This window comes from Cibotium barometz, chromosome 11 (assembly GCF_041138505.1).
Source record: "Cibotium barometz isolate CiBa-2024 chromosome 11, ASM4113850v1, whole genome shotgun sequence".
NCBI lineage: Eukaryota > Viridiplantae > Streptophyta > Polypodiopsida > Cyatheales > Cibotiaceae > Cibotium > Cibotium barometz.
Genome location: NC_141056.1, coordinates 38,392,980 through 38,403,140, shown reverse-complemented (window position 1 = coordinate 38,403,140; position 10,161 = coordinate 38,392,980). Strand labels below are relative to the sequence as shown.

At 44.9% G+C, this 10,161-nt stretch overlaps 1 protein-coding gene across 1 annotated transcript in view; it reads right to left on the bottom strand.

The window, feature by feature from the left end:
• Nucleotides 1-977: 977 nt before the first annotated feature.
• The window catches only part of LOC147634148 (ARM repeat superfamily protein), a 56,152-nt gene continuing 46,968 nt past the window's right edge, over nucleotides 978-10,161 (bottom strand). The window contains exons 9-22 of the mRNA XM_086805275.1: nucleotides 5,925-6,002; nucleotides 5,628-5,690; nucleotides 5,431-5,514; nucleotides 5,162-5,340; nucleotides 4,420-4,459; nucleotides 4,167-4,310; nucleotides 3,944-4,063; nucleotides 3,252-3,470; nucleotides 2,981-3,151; nucleotides 2,650-2,874; nucleotides 2,057-2,525; nucleotides 1,753-1,970; nucleotides 1,529-1,670; nucleotides 978-1,418 (exon numbers count right to left, since the gene is read on the bottom strand). Of these exons, the coding sequence (XP_086661401.1) occupies nucleotides 1,270-1,418; nucleotides 1,529-1,670; nucleotides 1,753-1,970; nucleotides 2,057-2,525; nucleotides 2,650-2,874; nucleotides 2,981-3,151; nucleotides 3,252-3,470; nucleotides 3,944-4,063; nucleotides 4,167-4,310; nucleotides 4,420-4,459; nucleotides 5,162-5,340; nucleotides 5,431-5,514; nucleotides 5,628-5,690; nucleotides 5,925-6,002 (2,301 nt within the window). The 3' untranslated portion in view covers nucleotides 978-1,269. The remainder of the gene's footprint in view (nucleotides 1,419-1,528; nucleotides 1,671-1,752; nucleotides 1,971-2,056; nucleotides 2,526-2,649; nucleotides 2,875-2,980; nucleotides 3,152-3,251; nucleotides 3,471-3,943; nucleotides 4,064-4,166; nucleotides 4,311-4,419; nucleotides 4,460-5,161; nucleotides 5,341-5,430; nucleotides 5,515-5,627; nucleotides 5,691-5,924; nucleotides 6,003-10,161) is intronic.

The following is a 10,161-nucleotide window of genomic DNA, read 5'->3' as shown; positions in this document are numbered from 1 at the left end:
AAAATCTGTAACAGATGATACTTGCTGATTCACATTAAACATCCCGCTTACAAATATGATTCGTAACTTCAGCTTCAAAGAATTATGAAACCTCTCATGTTGAACCCAAATATTGGAGTCCACAGATAAGAGTTGACACTTAGCTCAACTAGTCGGATTGCAAACCATGCAAAGTTTAGAGAAACCATTTAGCAAGCAACCAACGTGTCGATGCAGACTTACCAGAGTTTGAGGAGCCTGACACTCTCAACACGTGATCAAGCAAATACTAAGGTAAAGAGACCAATTCATATTATGACAGGAAAAAACAAATAAAGACACCCTCGAAAGAAAGAAATTGCTGCAGATACCTTGATTGCAAAATTCCATAATTGAATGGCTGGACAGATGGCTAACAAAAATTACAAATACCAACAGGTGCCCTCCCTGCACCTTGACAGTCCAAATATTGCCTCTTGGTTTGATATCAGCCATAATGATGCAAAGTTTTTCTTGATGAAACCCATCAGCAAGGTGAAAATTTAATGAGATTTTAGCCTCTTCCCCAACATAAGCTTGCTCTGCATCTTGCGGTCAACTGGCCAACCAATCCTGTGTCATAACCTGGTACGAAGTAAGGTGTTGAAAGACACTTCACCCATGGCATGAAATGATTCTTGCATGGCTGTCGTGTGATTTCAATGGGCTTGAATCATCCATCTTTGAATGTCACATGTAAAGGATCATAAATATGTGCCTATCTAAAATGCATCTTTGATTTTGCTTAAGGCATAAAGCTCTGAAATTATTATATATGCATATAATGTTTAAGGTGCATCAAATCATGCTTTATACAGGGTCAACCTCAATAATTTTGAGGCAGTAAACTCTTTAAATCAAAGCTGACAATTTAGCAATGCTAATCCTTCTACCTGCTTTCATGTCTCAACAAAATACAAGGGGAATGTTCAAGCCCTGAATGCTGCGGACTTCACAGGTGATTTCAATTACCTCACGAATTAATTAAAAAAACCATCTTTTAAACATCAAGGACTCTCATAATCTTATTACATTCAATTTTGTACCACACTAAAGAGAATGTTTATGACTACCATAATCCACCTTCACCTTCTCAATGAGAAAAAGGAGGACAATTACTCTAGCTATCGTACAACAATAGGACAGGCATAGGGCCTGGAAAATTCCTACTTCTTGTACAAGGGGAATCTTTTCAGATACCCGAAGAAGTCAAGATATATTGGCAAATGCGTAGACGTAGAGTAAGATAGGTCAATGCAAAAACTGAGCTGAGTCTGGAAAGTTCTCCAAAAACCCTTCTACCAATTCATGGGGCAGCCATGACTCACTCATCAGCCTTTTCCCATGGTTTTCAAGGAAAGAATATACTGATAACATCTGATCAGTAATCCCCAAAATACCTTCACAAAACAAGAAGAACAAGACACACACATCAAACTTGCAGCTCAACCGCAGTCAAAACAGTTAGAGCAGCAATGCTAAATGGGCGTGTAAAGAGGAACAGGCTTACCAATTTCAAGCTCATGTCCATCTTCTTCCTCTCCACCCTCAGCTTCATCTAGAGCCTCCTTCTCCAACTCTTGAGCTTTTTGTGCATACCTCTCTAGGAACTGGTCTTCAGTTTCTTCAAGCTTCTCATCATCTTCTGAGTCCTGCACATTTCCAGCCATCCTTTCAAAAACTTGACACTTAAAAGTTATATGAAGAAAATTTCAACAGTGCCGTCATACTTACATCATCTTCTTCATCTGTGTCATCACCATCTTCATCCTCCTCACTATCATCATTGCCTTCGTCATCTTTGCTTTCCTCTTCAGCATCTTGCAGCTCTTTGAGCTGTATAGACGCTGTCAGTAAAGACTTGAAACACTTGTGTTTGAGCTCACGCATTCTTTGATCATGAGTAAGACTTGTATTGCAGAGCTCTTCCAGCATCCTCAGCAAAGCAGCCACTGTGAAACATGCAGTAAAATGTGAGAAAATGAGCACAGTACAAGTCCTTACAATAAGATTGGAAAAAGCATGGAGATTTCAGTACCAGTGAGTTTGAATTCAGATTCCAAAGCTAGTCCTGAATCGTCTGCCGATTGTGGTAGGTCTGCCAGGGCTTCACCCCAAGTCAGTAATGGTGACCTAGTCTCACTGTTTTCAGACAGAGCTTTTGCAGCAGCATTTGGAGAGCAAACATAGCACATGGCAATCAGAAGCACTAAAGGTTTTGCCAGTGGAACTTTAGAGCTGCTAAGTTGCATGAGCCGCCGTGTGGCAGCTTGAGTAAAGCGGATAGCCAGCAAAGGTGTTATCTCCTCACTTTCAAATGAGATCCCACACACATGCAAAAGAGCATGACCCAGCCTACAAGCCCGCCATGTTGCAGCAGAATAAGCTATCTCTATTCCTGAGCTGATGAACATGGTCATGCCTTCCAGAATGGAGCGAGGTTGTACAGGCAAAGCTGGAGGAGGAGGAATGGCAGAAACCGCAAAATGTGGCAAAGGAAACCTTCCCTGAAAGGTTTTGAAGGATTATCAACAATTAAGACATTTAGTTCCAACACTAAGGCAATGAAACTATGAACAAAAGAAAAGAGAAGGCATAGTCAATCTAAATCACAGCACAGTGCTGCTTTACTTGTAAAGAGATTATCTCCTTTATAGCATCAAACACAGCAAGGTCCTCCTCCTCTTCCCAGGCACTCCAGTCGGCGATCAGATCTGACCAAGCATGCAGAAGCTCCTCGATTCTCCACTTCACAACCAAATCTGCTTCTGTGACATACTTGAGCATCACCACAAGCAGTACTGATGCATCATTTAAGCATGATGAAGGTGGAGATAGCTCAGCATCTGTCTCATCCTGCCAGCAGATAACTTGTAAAAATTAGCGCTTTTCCTCTTTGAAATGGTAGCAGATCTGTGTTGCTGAAAAACTGCTATCCATTAAGCTTGCTGCAGGTAATCACCTCGGGATGCATGAGCCACACTTGCTGCAAAAGCTCCGAAATTGTACTGGCTATGGCAATGCAACCATCTTTCCAATTGGGTATATCTATAACATCCCCATCTTCTTCAGGGCCAGCATTATCCCATGTCTGGGCCAGCGCTGCAATAGCAGAAAACCCTGACTCTACCACCTGGAAATTTTCAAGAAAGAAAACGAGGAAGAGAACCTCCTGAGGCCTGTATTGCTAGTTTTCTAGCAACCTTGTAAGGTAGCAAATTGAACCAACAAACCTGAGGCCAGGGTTCCGGTATAGATGGAATACGTTTGTAAAGCTCAGCTCTTATTGCTGATATAATGGCTGGTAGATGGGGCACAATGTCCTCTTCACCTGCATCTGCAGCAGTGGCCAGGACCTGTAGTGCAACACTGGCTTCATCATTGTCGTCTGACCTTGCCCCTGTTACAGCAGCTTGCAGTAAAGAAATCCATTCCGTGGGCTTGAACTCCTCCTGCAGCAAAGTCAGAATTCAGGTTTATGCGCGTACCAAAAGTCCTCAAATGAACAAGTAGCATCCACTCCTTTGACCTCCTTAGACTAGAGGTGGGAACTCATGGCCATGCACCATGCATCAAGGTCATTGAAGGCACAGCCCCATCAGATTCATCTGGACAGGCCTCATGCATACTAATCATGATCATTGGGGTGGCTCACAGGGCATGCAGGAGCGGCATGCAGCTTTTCTCTGCATCTGCAACCTTCTTTAGAGGCTTTTCCCGCCTCTTGCCTCCAAGAATGGCCAGCCATGGAGAGATCATCCCCCTCTTTTCATGCATTGTCTCCCCTCTATAGAGGATTGGTGTCTGCCCTAATGCAGATGTATATTTTTTTCTACCAATAAAAGGATCTTTCTCTTTTTATTTGTTGGTCAAGGAGGCACCGTGCACAGCGGGGGGGTGGGGGTGGGGGAGGGACAAGTGGCACCTGCAAAAGTGCAGAGAGAGCAGCTGCTGCAGAGGTCCGAACTGGCCTCCAGGTTAAGTCCCCTACATCCGGAGCCAGGAAAGCCTTAAGCAGTGAGTCATATATCTCCTTGTTCATCCCCTGAACATCACAATTCACCAACATAAGAGAAAATTTGATGTGTTAAAAATTATAAAGTGAGACATGAAGCAAGAATGTAATGGCATTATAAGGTGTGAAGTACCTCAGGCAAGTAAGACGCAAACTCTCCTAGCACCCAGTTTGCATTAGCAAGTAGAAATGGAGAAGGTGAGGCCATGGAATACAAAGACAACACACGGCTGTGAAGCAGCGTACGCAGGTGATCCGGTCTTTGTGCTTTTAGAAACTGCAAGAAAAGGACTCAGTCATGTATGGTAACTTTGAAAGAACAGGCACAGCATTAATTCTTAGAGTTGCTTCAACTGTGTGCAGATTTGTAAACTCCTGAAGCTCACCTGCTGAAGACTGCCATATGCCAAGAGAACTCCATAGTAGCTGCAGATGGGCACATTTTTATCAACATACAATCATCACTCATGTTTGTATCTGATCATGTTTTTATGCAAACATGGAATAAATATCAAACACAAGAATGCTCCTGATGGAGACTGGCCCCACCTCCCACTCCAAGGAGGATGGCAGCAGTTTGGCACCTCATCTGTCCTACCAAAGCCATGGTGGCCAGTCATGCACCCATGACAGTGGGCTACATCCACGGGTCTTGATTCCAGCAGGGAGATGATCTATAGTCTGGCCACATGGCATTTCTGGCCAGCCCACTGGCTTGAGATAGTAGAGGGATGTCTGCAACGCATCCAGCAAAGTCTATACCTTTCATCTGGACAGATCTCAACCATACCCTTCACCACCACTCGGAGGTATCAAAGGCAGCTTCAGTGCTACGTAGAAACAATGGGCAGTGTTTCTATGCATCTGGAGCCCCAGACCTTCCTTGGCTGGTGACAAGGATGGGATCACTAGGCATTACATGTCTCCACCCCTGGATATCCCTCAGACGAAACCGCCATATCTTTCTTGCCAGAATGTAAAGGATACTACTGCTGCTGCTGTAATTTTGACTGCTAAAAGTTCACTTAAAAATGAATTAAAATTGCTGAGGCCAATAATGAACATGGCTGGGTATAATCTTAGTGCCTATGGACCTGCAAAGCATTAAAGCTGAGAGACATTACTCACTTGATGACTGGCTCTGAAGTCGAAGAGCAACCGTCTGGCGGAAGAGGGAATCGGGATAGGAATGGTACTATTAGCAGCTCTCCAGCAGTCCCCTGAGCTTCTTTGTACTTCCCATTCCTCCCTGCTTTCTTCCTCTTTGTAGCAGACACATTTTTGGCCATTGCAGGTGTTGGAGGCCCCTATGTCATCATGCCCAGATTTAAGAGCCCCACACAGCAAGAAAACCTAAAACCCCACATTTAAGAAAGAAAGAACACACTAATAGAAACCTTTGATGTGGAGATCAGCCCCAAAAGATTGAGAGCGCTTCTCCTTGGAGTGTAAAGGTCATCCCTCCAGCCAGTTGTATTATCCTATCGACATCATTTTATTAATATTTTAGCTTTTAAGTGCCAACAGACAGTAACAAGTATTAGATTATAAACCATGAATAGTACAAACAAGGAAGTCAGCACAGAAGAAGTACCATGTCTGATGGAAGATTTTTTCTCAGGTACTCTTCTTGATCTTCTTTCCACTCAGTTATATCCTGCAACAAGCAGGAGAAATAAACAGCTTTTCACAAACGTGTAGATTGACAATATCAGCCCCTTCTCTGTCTTTTAACAATCCGCCAAAATGGAGCTATCGGTTTTACAGTCAAACCCTATAGCACTAGGGAGCAAGATCACAAGTACTGCAGGGTAAGAGGAGACCTTGGGGGTTCCAGGCATTAGAAAGGATACTTATCAACACTGCATTTCAACCACAACCTGAAGGATACCTTTTCTTTCAATATAAGGGCAGGAAAAATAGCCCCCTCCAATAAGGAAGAAAAATGTGAGGAAATGAGACGCCAACCCTGCAAAATATGTCACCAATTAGTGAAAAAGGCTTTCCAGTGTGCAGATCCGTGTTCACATATTATGTAGAAGGCAAGCTTAAATAAAACACAACGTACACATTTAAATAACACAACCCATATGAACATGGTGCATGGTTGAATGCTACGCATGATTTCTCAGAAGTGTATGCAATGCCATGGGTGTTCGATACTCTCCGTTAAGGACAGAATTAAAAAAGGGAGTTCAGAAAGGCTCCTTCCCTGACCGGATGGATGTACCACCAGAGCCAAAGATCCACCATCAAGCCTTTATTTGATAGTCACCGCTTATCCATGAAGACTCCATTCTCTTACCTGCAGGACTCTTACCATCAGAGGTTCTCCAACGTGTAGTCCCAGAAGTCAGAGCTTCAGTCTATGTTGTTAGGAACACAGACTGGAGATCTCAGCCAATTGTTCCTACTGCTTTAGGTTTTCTGATCAGGCCAGTCTTTCAAGAGAACAAGGTCCCTCTACCCACCCACCACCCCTCCCCCCCAAAACCAGGAGATAGGGCTACCTTTCCTCAGTGAAAGGGGGCAGAAGAGCACAGGTGTTCAAGGAGATAGGGCTACCCTTCCTCGGTGAAAGGGGGCATAATTGCACCGGCTAAGCATATACAATCTCAATAGTCCCAACAAGAGACTGGCAGACAAATGACCATAGACAGAAACACTAGTGCTTTTGGCACTCACTCCACAAAGACCCTGCACGTCAATTCCCATGCAAAATATGACAATGAACCTGCAAAGCTATTACGTATACACCTTAATCCAGTGCCACGTAGACATAATTATTCCTTGCCGTATATGGGCAGTTTGGAGCAGACTCTGCACCTCAATTCTCATGCAAAATATGCCAATGAACCTGCAAAGCTATTATGTGTACACCTTAATCCGGTGCCATGTAGACATAATTATTCCTTGCAACCGCCTAAAAGGTAAAGTTAGATGCCGTATATGGGCAGTTTGGAGCAGTTTCAACAGCCCTGTAGGTGCCCAAATGTGCCCAGGCCATGCACCAACAGTTTGGACAAGTACTGGTGGGCACAATACGAGCATTTTATGATATTTTTTACGACTTCTTGAGACTGAAAATGGCTGGCCAATCTGAATCCAACTTGCCATCAGATTCCTATATACAAGCAAGTCGAGAATCATTCGTGAGCATTCACAGACAAAGGATGCAGAGCCAAAACCAAGGGCATAAAGTCAAAACATCTTGACCGATAGAGCACAACTTCATCTCAGTGTTTTCCATTAACATACAAAGGAGAGCAATACGCATTAGTTTATGCATAGCATAAGTTCATACACATCATTCAAGGTGGAATCGTTGTAAATACTCATTTACACAATAATACACGTAGGAGTAGGTCAAGTAAAGAGTCTCTTTTCTTCTTTTCTCCACTTCTATGTATCATCATTGCACATAAGATTGGCATTGATCTTTGTTGCTAAGTGTTAATCTTCATTAATTAGCTTCCGCATAGTTAGCATGTTGCATTGGTATTATTAGAGCAACTAAGTTCTTCCTATGTGGCGTTTCGTGAACAAGGCTTTGCAAGAAGCGTATGCAACAAATTAGGGTTTGCATTCTTGCATTAGAAGCTAAATTAGGGTTTTCATTTTAGCATATGCAACCAATTTTAAGCATGTGCATTAGGGTTCCTTGCATAGGTCTTACATGTCGCATTTTGCATTCAGATTGCATCAAGTTTAGGTCTTAGTAGGCACTGGGCAGTTAACTCTCATGAAAGAAGGTCTCATCAAGGCTTGACCCATGAAACAATTGGTGCTTTGAGAGCAGTTTCTCAAGGAACAAATCCATTGGACACAAGAAGTTGTCAAGCAAGGATTCCATTGAAAGGAGATATCTTGGCAGGAGAGTCTTACAGAGTGTCAAACAAAGATCCAAGCATGAGGTTAAGTTGACAACCATAGAAACCAAGGACAAAGGCATGACGTGGAGAATTCACCAAACGTTGAAACTCAGCAGGAGGGAGTTTCCAAGGATATCAAAGACCTTCCAAGACCAAAAGTAGATCAAGAGATAGTTTCCCCAAGGAGTGTAGACTGGTCACTGGTGGAAGCTTCTCAAGGAGTGAAGATGTTGATGGCGAAAGAGTCAAAGAAAGTATTGGATTTCATCTCAGGTGACCAATGAATTCCAGAGGCAGTAATAACACCAACCAATTTATTAGGTATGTCTCTATAAATCCAGTACGGAGGAGGTTGAGACCAGTGTCCCAACTCATCATCAAGAGGTGGAACACAAGCTAGCCCATCACCCTTCTCAGCACCGTACACAAGATCCTGGCCAAAGACATCATTCTTTACTTCCAACCTTTCCTCCAAGGTATCATTCACACGAAGATCGATCCTCCTCACCCACCTCTGTGGATGGTAACATCCCTTGATGTATCCTTGGACTGATTAAAGCATAGTCACAGGGGACGGAGGGGACGGACCCTTGGAACGGGGGGACGCCGTCCCGGGAACACTGTGGGACGGGGACGGACAGGGACGGACGGACATCCCCAGCTGGGCGTCCCTCACAAGGGACGGCGTTCCGGGGACGGATCCAGGAGGGGACGGTTGTGGGGGACGGCTGCATGGGAACGCCACAGGTTACTGTTTGGGCAATGGTCACATTTTTTACCCTTTTTTGGCTGTTTGGGAGGGGTTTTTCATGGGCCTTTAGCCTTGGCCCATAGGCCTTGAGCCTTTGAGGCTTTGGGCCTTGGCCTCTCTCTTGCCTCCCTCCCTATAAGAAGACACACACACACACACACACTCCCTCTCACACTTCAAGCTTTAGCCTCACACACACACACACACTCTCTCTCTCCCTCAAGCGGCAAGCCTCGAGCCAAGGTCTCAAGTTTCAAGCTCTCACACAAGCAAGCTGTAGCCTCTCAAGACACACTCTCTCCCCCTCACACACACACTCTCTCAAGCTTCACACACACACACACACACACCCACCCTCACACTCAACTTCTCAAGTTCTCCCTCAACTTTCAAGGCTCAAGCCTCACTCCCTCTCTCTCTCTCTCTCAAGCTATCAAGTGACAAGGAGGCATCCATCATCCATGGCATCCTCCTTGTGGTAGTGGCTCTTCAAGTTCCAACTACCCGTAGAAGGACGATGGGATGGACATGGTGGGATGAGGTCAATCACACCCCATCCCCTCATGGAGGCGGTGCACAGCCATGGGCATGCAAGCTTTGCCCGTATAGGCAAGTGGGTGGTACTGACAAAGTAATTTTTAAGTGCCGTTCCGACCCCGGTCCCCGTTCCCTACATATGGCCGTCCCCCGTCCCGTTCCCGTCCCTGTCCCCCGTTACCGTCCCCCGTCCCTTGTGACTATGGATTAAAGACCTTCTCCCATTGGTCTTTTTGATAGGGCACACGGGCTTTCTTAGGATGCCAACAACAAGGATCTTTGGGGCCCCTTTTCTGCGAGAGTTGAACTGAAATTGCTTGCCACTATGGTAGATTCCCATTGTGAGAAGTATGGGCAGTACTGCTGGGCTATAGCCCAGCAAGCTTTTTGGGCCCCCATACAGCATGTCCGAGAAGTCATCTTTCATGGCCACTCTTGGCACCCCAATAGTGTAGTAGGCAGCCGGCCCCTTTTTGGTGACTCTGGATTCGGAGAACCAACACCTAGCCCAACAGAATTGCAACCCAACAGAGTCAAATTCACATCGGGTTGCATCCAGGCAGTCTTTTATGTATAGAGGTAATGCAAATGAGCTTGTATCTTCACTGACCCGCTTTTCTCCATGCCGCTGGCTGCCCTGGCCCGCCAGTGAGAGGTTTTTCCGCTTTGGCCCGGTTTTGGGTGAGCTAGAATGGAGGAGGATAAGAGATTGCAGATAATGATGTTTTCCCGCATGACCATCAGTGCCACGTAAGTTTATGCTTCCTGAGTTTGCCCCCTCAGCCCCCCAGCAGCCGCGCACAGGTCGTTGATGCTCTTTTCCAAACCATCCCTTACATATAACATGTATAAACACTGTATAGAGACCGTCTCCTCCTGCAGTTGGCACTTGAGTCTTCTAGGCAACTAGCACAGGAGGACATCATACATGTTACTATTTTCACATCACTAGCAAGTTCAATCCACAG